The following is a 12,983-nucleotide window of genomic DNA, read 5'->3' on the forward strand; positions in this document are numbered from 1 at the left end:
AAACACCTATTTAACCCAAAACTAATTAAACTTCAACCCTTTAGGAAGCTCTTCTTCAATTTCCTTCACAAAATAATCATCAAAATAAAATAAAGGGTTAGAATAATCACAAGAAAATTCATTTTCCTCTTTATCTTTTGCTTTTTGTTTTTTACTCTCTTTTTCAATTAATTTCTTTTCTCTCAAAACTTTTTATTGTAACTCAATTTCCTTTTCTCTCATTTTTCTTTGTTTTTTGTCTCTTTTCCTTTCACCTCTTTGCTCTCTTTTTCTATTTTCATTCTCAGCTTAATTTGATTGTCAGTTTCTTCCTTTGGTGAAAGTAGAGCAAGTTTTATCGTATGACCTTCATGTACAAGAGAAATCTTATTATCCTTTTCATGGTGTTTCACATTTCTTTCAACTTGCCAAGATGTACCCAACAAAATATGACATGCTTGTATGGGAGCTACATCACACAACACAAGATCTTTATATTTCCCAATAGAAAATATCACAAACACTTATCTACAAGCAACTCACCTTCTGCACATAACCATTTCAAGCAATAAGGTTTAGGGTGAGGGGTGGTTTTAAGGTTAAGTTTGTTGACCAACCTAGAGCTAGCCATATTAGTACAACTAACCCCATCAATAATCAAAGAACACATATTCCCTAGAATAACACATCTAGTTTGAAATATGTTCTCCTCTTGCACCTCTTCCCTACCCTTATCTTGTATACCTAGCAACCTCTCACACATCATCAACTCACCCTCAAGAGGTTTGGTACCTCATCCACTGTCACTAGCACTAGAGGTATTGGATGAGTTAGTTAAACAAAACTCACTAGTGATGACTCCATTGTCCCTCTCCTAACCATGGTTTTCTTGTTTAGACAATGTAATGCAATATGGCCTTTACCTAAGCCTTTAAAACATTTAATTGAACGACCACTAGAAGTATAAGGAATGTTAAGGTTAGGAACTTGTTGGCCACTTGGAGACTTTGAACCTTGTTGCTTACTTGAGAAAGATCCCTCCTTCATGAATTTGTCCTTATCACTAGAAGAATCATAGTGATAGGCCTTTCTGTAGGAATGCTTCCTTTCAAATTTTCTTTTCACTTTGTTGACTTGGTGCATAATACCCTATGATTCTTGAGGAAGACATTGCAACTTGTTGTGACTCTCTTTACGAGAATAAGATGGAGCATATCGTCTCCTTATGATTCTTTTCATCTCATTCCAACCATCCACCAATGGTTCCCCATATCTAACTCTTTCTTTTTTGCAATTGATCCCACCAAACAAGAGCATAATCAGTTAATTCAAGAGTTGCAAGTTTGAACTTTTTATCTTTAGAGTAGTTTTGACATGATAAAATTTGATCTCGTATTTTCCACTCCAAGTATGCCTCAAGATCACTTCTCCCTTTGAAATGTGATATTTTGAGCTTCACTCCCTCAATTTTCTCCTCTCTATTATTTTCTCCCTCTTTATCTCCTTGGTAACTCCCTCTTTCATGTTTTTTTGATTTACACTCTCTTTCATCTTTCCAATAACCTCCCTCACTTCCATAATAAGGTGAGGAATACATCCCTGGATAAAAAAATAAATAGTGCAGATAACAGAAATCAATTGGACCTCACCACTCTTTAAGTGTTTACGCTAAAAATTTACTCATGTCTCACACTTTTGAGGCTTTTTCTCTAATGTCCACTTTTTCCTTTTTCCACTCAAACTCCTTTTCACCTTTTAAGAAACACACTCAATTACAATTCTATAATTTATATTCAAAGTCAAAGATGTAAAAAGTCTTTGCTCAACTAAAGAGGTTAAGAAAGAGAAAAACTCAAAGACAAAACTAAGGAATTTTAAAAGACAAGCAATAAAAAGTTAAAAGAAAATGAAAGTTAACTCAATGTAGAATGCTAAATAAAGACAAGACAATAATCAGAGGACAAGACTAGAAGAGACTAGAGAAAGAGCAACTCAAAAGAAGAAACTACAAAAAAATTCAGTAAGTGTACCCGAAAGGAGAAAAACAAGCCAATGGTATAGACTTTTTTTTTCAACTTTTTTTTAAAAACTTTTTCTATTGACTTTCTTTTCTTTTTTTTAACTTCAATTTTTTTTCTTGCAAAAACACCCTTAAGCACTCCAAATAAATTTTATTTATATTAAACAATGACTCTACACCAAAAATATCAAGAACACCTCAAGAGCAATATGAATGTTCTTTCGCATTTTTTTATAGATTTGAACAAATACACCAACAATACCAAAACATGATATTTCAATACAAATGAACTACTAACACAAAAATATAGAAATAAATCTAATAACAATTTAGATTTGACATAACAATTATAAAACAAAAGACTAAAAAATTACCTAAAAAAAAATTAAAGGGAGACATTTACAAACTTGACACCAAGAGTCATCGAATCAACACCAATGTAGTCACCAAATTTGGACGTGAAACAGGTTTAATCAGGTTGATTGCACTACTAAATCAACATGATATGCCACCAATAAAAAATAAGATCAAAAACCATGAGATAGAAATTTTAGTGCTATAATTGGCTTTGAATACCAAATTATATGAACCCTGTAGGATCAAAAATCTAGCATCCTAAATCATGAATTTCTTTGGACAATTTATAAGAAAATAAAGAAATTAAAAAAAATATGGATTGAGATAAGAAATGGAAGAGCAACACCACAACCCCTGAAGATTGATAAAAAGAGAAAATTCTCTCAATTAGAAAATATTCAAATTCTGAATAATTTATTCTCTCCTGAAATCTTTACAAAAGGTTCCTATTTATAAGCTTAGATGGACAATAAGACATAAATTTCCACTAAGACTTCACTTACAAATAAATTCCCACTAATACTTAATTTCCACTAGAATTAACTCTCCACTATCCCACTAACTATCATTAGATAGATATAGGAAGCCTAAAAGCATTAAAAACTGACCTAAGTAATATAAAAAGACATCTAAATTATTTAAATATAAAGAAATATGAAAATTACATTAATAATTAACAAAATGGGCTTAAACACCTATTTAGCCCAAAAACTAATTAAACTCTTGCCCATAAATGTTTATTTTTGAACTTGTCATCATATCTTCAAATTGGGTTCAAGTCTTCACCAAGATTTAGAAAATAACACTAGATGATGTGACACCCTCTACCCCAATATTAATATACATTAAATGTAAACAATTTTTTTTCTTTTTCTATTTGAGTAAATAAAACCTTTCATAGTTCGATAACATCTTTCATTAATAAAATAATTGTCTCATATCATAAGGTAGAAGATTCACATTCGTAACTCATAAATCATAAAAAAAATCAACGTATAAGTATCAAAACTCAAGAAATCATATAAAGGAAAATATAGATTAATTCCAGCAAAGGTGGCAGTGCCTCCTAGTTAGGAATTAAATTATAATTTTCAAATCATGTAATAAAAATAATATGACAAAAATGCATATTTTGATTTTTTTATCAAGGACGTTCACAATTACAAAAGAAAGATTACAAACTTTATTTACGTTATTTCTTTGCTATAAATTACAAAAGAAAATAAACTAAAATTATTAAGACAATAACATATTAGACTAAGCTAGCTAAGCCCCGATGTCACATCCTATCAGAGCATGCCCAACTGAAGCCTTAAGCCTCATCACCAACATCCTCATGATGTTGTTCACCTGCAACATAATTTAAACATATACAAAAAAACAAGGGAGTGAGAAACATCTCACTCAGTTTTAGGTGCAGAAATAAAGGTTAAATAGCCCACACACATACAACAAATATAAGTCACATGTAAATAATACACATAAATAATTAATATCACATATATACTCATTTATCATGCTATGATGTCATGGACTCGACTCATAAATGCATGCATGTGGCGCCATAAGGAAGTTTCACATATCATCACTGGTGACCCTAAGGTACACCTTGTTAGCATGTTACATCGTGGGTGACCCTAAGGTACACCTTGTTAGTCGTGGGTGACCCTAAGGTACACCTTGTTAGTCGTGGGTATGCGGCCTCAGCGGCACACCTGGAGTAATATATATATGCATATGATGCATGTCATACATTCATAATCTCATTGACTCAACATTTAACTGATTACATAATTTTATTTAGTACATCATGTCATTATTTTTCATATTCTCATAATCATAACTTGTCTCAATAGTCCATTCTTAGGTCTCATGTCATTTGTCCATATTTCACATAGTCATGTCATAAATACTCCTTATAAGGTCCGCACAGGAATTCACAGATAACATTCTTTTTCATATTAAAACTTATTTATTTTTAGCATTAATTCCATATTCATTTATTACTTTCAAGAAACAAAGTAACAAGAAACAAAGTAACAAGAACAAAGTAACAAGGAACAAAGTAACAACACTACAAGAAAAAGTCAAATTTCCCACGGATTATTTCCCACGGACCAAAATCCGTCGGAAATTCCCCACGGATCTTTCCCACGGATTTTTACATGAAGGAATTTCCGATGGATTTAAATCCGTGGGAAATTTCCGACGGAATTTCCCACGGATTTATATCCGTCTGAAATTTTTGACAGAATTTCCCACGGATTTAAATCCGTCTGAAATTTTTGACGAAGTTTCCCACGGATTAAAATCTGTCTGAAATTTCTGACGGAGTTTCCCACTTGAAATTATTAAATAAAATTTAAGCCAATTATTTTTCAAATGCAACCAATCCTAATCGCATCAATACACACAACAATGCACTATATAATATTTTCATTATTATATGGGTGTTTTCAAAATAGAAATAAGATAAATATAAATCAAAGTGTGTGAGGTATTACTTATATTACCTATATATAATTATATGTTTAGGTTATTATAAATTATAAACTAATTAGCGTAAATGTGTTTTTTGTTACTTATCTTGAAAAATACCAACACATGACGTTCAAATTTAAGAATAACACATCTTTTCTTTAATTTTTAAAAATGACTCATCTCTTTGAAAATAACGTTATTAATTAAATAAGGGGAAAAAAGTTAAATTATGTTCTGCAAATCATATATATGTATCTATCATTTATTTTTAAATTACATCCAATACTATGTCATTTTGATGAAAACTTTCATTGATCTTCAATTTTGAAAATAAGATTTTTTTCAATTCATTTTTAAAATTATTACTTAAATTTAATATATTTTTTTAAATCACAGTGTGCATGATATTTAAAATAAATTTCAAAAAAGTTGAAATAATGAAATAAGAGATCAAATCTCATTTAATTATTGATATTTGTATTAATAAATTATTTTCTCTTAATAGTATATAAACAGTATTATCTTATATAAGTAGTTGTATGTGCCACTTAAATAAATAAATAAGAAAATTAATACTCACTTAAAAATTTGAGAAGAGATATATGTATGACGTTATTGAGAAAAATTTCAAGTAGGGGTTAATGGAATTTTTTCTAGATTAAATCTTCTTTATTTAAAACTTAAAACATTAAAGTTAAAATAATTACACTAAATAATTATTTTTGTTCCTAATAACTGATTGATTTAGAAATCTCTCTTTAAGTTGTAGTAATTTCTTAAATTTACATTTTATTGATTTTTGAATTTTATATTTAAGTAAATCAGTAAAATACAAAGTAACGAGTATAAATATGAGTATTTAAAACTTCAATGAATCTATTGAAATAATATGATTATATATTTAAATAGTTTAATTTTAATAATTTTTTAAGTATATTTTTGTCTTTTCACTTAAAATATTTGAATTTCTATATTTTAATTTGAATTATTTTTTAAGTATATTTTTGTCTTTTTATCTTAAATTTTTGAATTTTTATATTTTAATTTTAATAATTTTTTATTTCTATTATTTATTAATTCTTTTCATTTTAAATATTTTATAACATTAATAAAATTTTATAATTTTAATCTCTATAATTTTATCTTACTTTTTATTTTATAAATATAATTTGGATTATTCATTTTATAATTAAATTAAATTTTTTAAATTTTTTATAAGTTTACATTCTAAGAATGTATTGAAATTTCTCAATATTTGATTATTAGATAGCAACAACATAGATATTCTGATTATTAGACATTATGTTATAATTCTACTACTGATCGTATTATATGTTATTTTTAAATTTGAACTCCTAAACTTTATTTGTTATGTATGACATTTTATTTTGTATGAATGAACTTGTTTTGATTTACATAATTATGATTGATTTAATATCTTTAAATAGGGATAATTATTTAATAAAATTTTGAATTTAAAAAAAATAATTTTTCACAGAATTTCCCACGGATTTATCCGTGGGTAATTTCCCAGGGATTTATCCGTGGGTAATTTCCCATGGACTAATCTGTGGGTAATTTCCCACGGACTAATCCATGGGCAATTTCCAACGGATTTTTCCGTGGGTAATTTCTCACGGATAAATCCGTGGGAAATTCTGTGAAAAATTATTTTTTTTAAATTCAAAATTGAGGAGTTTCAATACATTCTTAGAATGTAAACTCATAAAAAATTTAAAAAAAATTAATTTAATTATAAAATGAATAATCCAAATTATATTTATAAAATAAAAAGTAAGATAAAATTAGAGAGATTAAAATTATAAAATTTTAATAATGTTATAAAACATTAAAAAAGAAAAGAATTAATAAATAATAGAAATAAAAAATTATTTAAATTACAATATAGAAATTCAAAAATTTAAGACAAAAAGACAAAAATATACTTAAAAAATAATTCAAATTAAAATATGGAAATTCAAATATTTTAAGTGAAAAGACAAAAATATACTTAAAAAATTATTAAAATTAAATTATTTAAATATATAATCATATTATTACAAATAAAATTAGAATATATAAAATAAAAACGAGTTAAGGGTATGATTATCTATTATTTTTTAGACAAAATCAGTTACAAGATGACGTATAACTTTATATTAAATGTGAATTTTGTAAATTCAACCGTTAAATTAAAAATATTTTACTCTTAAATCATATATTATTGATGAAATATTTCAGAAAAATTTATATTTGTCGAAAATGTAAGAACTGGTTTTAAATTTGATATGAAAATATTATGATATTATTAGATAAGATTTTAAGTTAGAATTTTATTAATAGTTGATAATTAAAAAATAAAACAAGGATAAATACATTTTTTGAATTTTATATGTTTGATTTAAGATAACTTATAAAATAACTCTTTAGTAAAGTTATTTCGCTCAGTAACTCATAGCGTGTGTTGAATTTTATCGATCTAATTAATTGTTAAATTAAAAGTTACTAAATTTTACTAATAATTAATATAAAAAATTAATTAATTTTGGAATAAATTATTTGTGAATTAACAATATAATTGAAATATTAATTATTTTAAATTATTTAACTAAAATCTTATTGACAATTTATTATATAATCTTAATATTTTTATATAATTAATATCTGGTTTTACTATATGATCTTAATATTTTTGTATAACTAATATCTGATTTTAAATTTGATATGAGAATATTATATATAATTAGATAAGATTTTAATTTAGTATTTTATTAATAGTTGATAATTAGAAAAAAAAACAACAAGGATAAATACATTTTTTGAATTTTATATGTTTGATTTAAGGTAAATAAATATATTAAATTAATTAATAATTTATTTAAAATATTAAAATTTAATTTATAAGTATGTATTAAATAAATATTTATAATTTTTTAAATTATATTATCATTATAAGTTATAAAATTAAATAATTTAAATTATAATTTTAAATAAAAAAAGTAGATGTTAATTATAAAAGTAAGTACATATAAATAAATAATAATTAAATATATTATTATTATTAATTATTATTATTTGTAATATAAAATTATTATATATTATTATTATAGTACAAATATGAGATTGTATATTTGAGGATGACTTAAATGAATTAATTTGTACAAGTTATACTGACAACATACATATACATTTCGGTAGCTTAGTCATAAGAACTTCACAATTAAGCGTGCTTGACCTGGAGTAGTACAGAGATGGGTGACCTTCTGGGAAGTTTTCCAGAAATTGCACAAGTAAGGATAAAACACACTAAACAAATATGAGGGTTGTTACATTAATAAATTTATTAAAATTAAAAAAAAAATATAATTTTCGGGTAATTTCCCACGGATTTATCCTTGGGAAATTACCCACGGATATATCCGTGAGAAAATCCGTGGGAAAGTTACCCACGGATAAATCCGTGGGAAAGTTACCCACGGATAAAAATTCGTGGGTAAATTTCAGACGACCAATTTACCGACGGATTAGTGTCTGTCGGTAATCCGTCGGAAATGCCTCATTACCCACGGATTTTTGGCATTTCCCACGGATTTTTGCCATCTGAAATACCGAATTTTCTTGTAGTACAAGGAACAAAGTAGAGCAAACAAAAAAACAGAACAACAGGCAAGAGATTGGGGACCAATCTGACAATCAAACTATCCAACAATTATTCTCACACCCCCAAGCGAGGTTTCTCACTCCCCCCCTTACCTGGATAAGCGGAGTTGAAACTTGGGCAGGGCCTCCTCCTCTGGATTCCCTATTTCCTTCCCTTTCTTTCTTTCTTTCTCTCTCTCTCTCTCTCTCTCTCTCTTTCTTTCTTTCTCTCTCTAAGATTTCACTTTCTTATTCTGTATAAAATTTTCACCCCCCTGCCCCTATTTATAGGCTTCCTGGCGCACCCGGAACGGCCCGTACTGATTTCAAAACGGCCCGTTCCGGAACCTTCAAACATGGGCAAATTTCTCAACTGGAACGGCCCGTTTCCAAAAAGCAGAACGGCCCGTTCTGAAATTAGAACGGCCCGTTCTGGAGTACATTTTTGCACAGATTGACCATACTTAGAACGGCCCGTTTCCAACTTAATTTCCTAGACATTTTTAGAATTCCGGAGCGTCCCGTTTCCCTTTGGGAACAACCTGTTCTGGAGAAACCCAAATGGACCATTTTACAGATTTGGAACGGCCCGTTCTACTATTGGAACGACCCGTTCTGACACTTTAAAAACAGTTTGTCTCCATTGTTTGGAACGGGCCGTTCCACTTTTTGGAACAGCCCGTTCTGGGCCTAAAAAAACATAAATTTATGTAAAAAAATTAATTTTTCATACATATAAAAATAATAATAAATAATATTATATCAACAGAAAATTCGGGGTGTTACAGATGATATCTACATGGACCATATCAAGTAAATCAGTTCATCTTCTTTATTCCTAAAATTCTCCCAATTGCAGCCTTTGGTAGATTCCATTAGGAATGACGCTGGTCTGAAATCAAAAGGTAATAAAAGGGGTAATTAGAGTGATGAAGATCGAGATTTGTCACAACATCCATCATGTCATCGGTAGAGGGACTAAGGTAATAATGACCTTCACGTGCTTGCAATGGGTTTTCAAAAACCTTAGGAGCTGTTGGAGTCTCATGGTCACTAGAAAAACTGGAATTAGATTTGGACAAGGATTATGCCCTGTTAGAATCGTCCTTATATTCGTAGAAGGTCTTGAAATTATTTTCAATGAACATAAAAGATTGAGTTTGTTTTTTAAGCGAAAGGAGAAGATGATTAGGAAAATGCATTCAAGGTTGTAGATTAGTAAATAAGGGTGAATCAAATAGCCACTATAAGGGTGCACAACATAAGAGTTTCGTAATGACCAAATGTCACTAATGACCAACCAACTACAATGATGATCATAACGAGTGTATCTTAAACATTTGATATCAACCAATTAACTTTGAGATATAAGGTAGCATTTTTTGTTGCTAGAAAATTGTTAGGTTGATGATGTTTAGCCAAAAGGATAACATTTGAAATTTTGGTCGAAAATTTTGGATGAAAATCTTGGTTTCTGATTCTGACAAAAAAAAATCATTGAGATAAGATTAGTTGGAACTATATTTCAAATTTAAAAAATTTATGTGATCCAAAAAGTCAAGGATCACATTCCAAAATGATTGAAAAGCATAATGGAGAGAGGATCCCAGAAAATTGAAGGATATCTCTAAAAAATAGGAATCCGAGGAGCACAATAAATGTTAAATTAGGCAAAATCGGATCAAATTAGCTAAATAGTGAGAGGTTGCTTTGAATAATGGCTGAAAATATGGAAACACGACAACAACTTGACCGATTTATTAGTATATTATAAATTCATGTATTCAAAATTTGAAAGATACAATCAATCAGGCTGTGTTTATATAAACGTTCATCTAAACATGAACGTACGTTTGTCTAAAAGATACCTCACACTTACTTCTCTGTTATATGCTTTGAAAATCGGAATTGTCGGTCTGAAGCTTCTCAAACGGAAATCCAAACATACACTCATAAATATTATCTTTTTCAAATCAGTTTCCAATCATTTAGCCTTCCAAATTTATTATTTTATTTTAACTCTTGTAACTGCTTTTTGCTTTTATCTTTTGTTACTGCTTTTTGTTAATTTCAAATACCAATTAACAACTCTCTTACAATAGTCAAATCGCTTAAAGTAAAACTCAAATTTTGTAATAATGTTGGAGCTAGCTTAGCTGAAGTCTATTCGACTGGTCTCAATCTAACCATGCGATAAAAATGTCAACAAATGTTATGAAAACAAGTTAATAGATCAAGTTAATAAAAATAAATAGAACACAACTACTTAGAAATATCGAAGAAAAGACCAAGATATAAAAATAAACCAAAAAACTATTTTCCTAAATCCCACTGAAATTTTCCCAATGACTAGCCAACTGAAGCAAGGTCTGTGCAGAAGAACCATCCTTCAATGCATTAGTAGCAAAATCTTTTAAATTTCTCATTCTTTCACACATTCCTTTACCTTCTTCCCCTTCCATCAGACACTTTACCACCTTTGCGATTTCTTCCTTCTCCACTATGCCTTCATCATTCAATTTTGGCCTTAATGCAACTTTAAATCCATCGGTTAACAACACTGCATTCATCTTCTGCTCTGCATAGAGTGGCCATGCTATTAAAGGCACTCCCTCTTGAACACTCTCCAAGATCGAGTTCCAACCACAATGGGTAAGGAATCCACCAACTGAATTGTGACTAAGGACCTGAACCTGAGGTGCCCATAAAGGCACAACCAAACCTTTCTCCTTTGTCCTTTCCAAAAACCCGCTTGGTAAGAATTGCAAAGGGTCCTCCTTTGCAGCTTCAAGGTAAGCAGAAGAAGCTGAATTACTAGGTGCTCTCAAAACCCATAAGAACCTTTGACAACTCAATTCCAAACCACAAGCTAACTCGTTGATTTGTTGTTGAGAAAGTGTTCCACCACTTCCAAATGAAACATACAACACCGAACAAGGTGGTTGCTTGTCCAACCATCTCAAACACTTATCTGACTCATCAGCCTCATTGCTTGACCCTTTCTGTGTAATGGGTCCCACTGGGTATAATTTGTTCTTCCCATCTCCATACTCTCCCAACGCTCTTATAGCATCTGGTTCCATTTCTAAGAAGGTGTTGATAATAATCCCATCAGCTGCAACCATTGCCTTGGCAGTTTGAAGAAGCTGCTTGTAATCTTCACTAGATCGACTTTGGAGTGGAACCGGAAGATCAATCCCCAAGACTGGTACACAACCTGGTAACTTTATAGGTTCTATAAGGTTTGTGTACTCACCTGAAACTTCCTTATCCAATTTTGGAGCGTGGAAAAGCAATGACAATACCAAAGCTGAAGAAGGGAAGTAAAAGTAGGACAGGGCATTGAACTCCTTTGCAAACTCCAAGGCTTGACACGCAAAAGCATCTACCACCAAGGCAGCTAAAGGGTCTTTGGAGAATCGGGATTTGAGGATCTCATGTATTGATGGCAGAGAATGAGTAATAGTGAGTTGAATTAGGATTCCAGGGCCTACTCCTTGGGGCAATTGTTCTTTGTTAATGGGAGGAAGTAAGATGGTGTGTATGTTTGAAGGAAGAGTTTTAAGGTAGGCTTTGGAAGATTCTGGGAGTGGTCCAAGCGAGGGAATGATGCAAGTCACATGAAAATTTGGGTGATGCTTCGCAAGTCGCTTGCTAAACTCAGTTATTGGGACCAAGTGGGTGAAACCAGGACTTGAAACAAGAGCTACGTGAGTTGGTTTCTCCATAGATGCTGACTAAAGAGTATAGACTATAGTTTTTTGCTTGTTCACAAAATCGTTATGAGGAAAGAATTCTCTTATAAATATAATATAGAAGATCATTCTCTTTTTGTTCTCCAATATACACATAATATAACAAGAATTTACATGTAGCAGATCTTAGATTCGCTTTCTTTATTTTAATGTTATATACACAGTGTAAGACATGATGATGTCAGCGCATACGAACTAAACTGCGTACGTGGTTTCCACTGGACCTCATTATAACTCGTCTTTAATTTTAATCGTTCGTTGTTGCTTTCAAACGGAAACGTTGCTTTCATTCTCCCTCTATCATTGGAAGGCCCGAAGACTTTTAGCAGCTTCATTTTCTAAAATCTTTTTGCGTTAATTTTCAATTCAATCTCTTTAATTCTTATTGTTTTCATTTTGGGTATTGTTCTTGTCTTTTAGTTTTTCAACTTTCACTAATCTAAATAAATGGAAAATAATTGTAACTTCGAAACATACGTTGGAAATTCAATGGTTAGAATATCATTTCGTTTCACATTTGGAATAGTTATATATAATCTTTATTAATGTAATAAGTTTAATTAATTCGTTCAATTTTTTTTCTTCTTTTTATCTAATCTAATTTGTTGTTAGTTTATTACTTAACAAATTATATACAACCTCCTCTTTTGTATAAGATTTCAATACTAATTAATTTATTATTAAAAAACTAGTAATTTATAACCTATATAATTTTTTTATAAAAAAAAACTAATTTCTTTCGATTCTACATT

The 12,983-nt window shown here is 29.6% G+C and overlaps 1 protein-coding gene across 1 annotated transcript; it reads right to left on the reverse strand.

Annotated features, from left to right (window-relative positions):
* Positions 1 to 10,678: 10,678 nt before the first annotated feature.
* Positions 10,679 to 12,361, reverse strand: LOC109813170 (hydroquinone glucosyltransferase). The gene has a single exon (XM_020377306.3). The coding sequence runs from the start codon at positions 12,202 to 12,204 to the stop codon at positions 10,798 to 10,800; it is 1,407 nt and encodes a 468-aa protein (XP_020232895.2). The 5' UTR covers positions 12,205 to 12,361; the 3' UTR covers positions 10,679 to 10,797.
* Positions 12,362 to 12,983: the final 622 nt, after the last annotated feature.

The sequence above is a fragment of the Cajanus cajan genome, chromosome 4 (genome assembly GCF_000230855.2).
Source record: "Cajanus cajan strain Asha chromosome 4, NIPB_CcT2T_4, whole genome shotgun sequence".
NCBI lineage: Eukaryota > Viridiplantae > Streptophyta > Magnoliopsida > Fabales > Fabaceae > Cajanus > Cajanus cajan.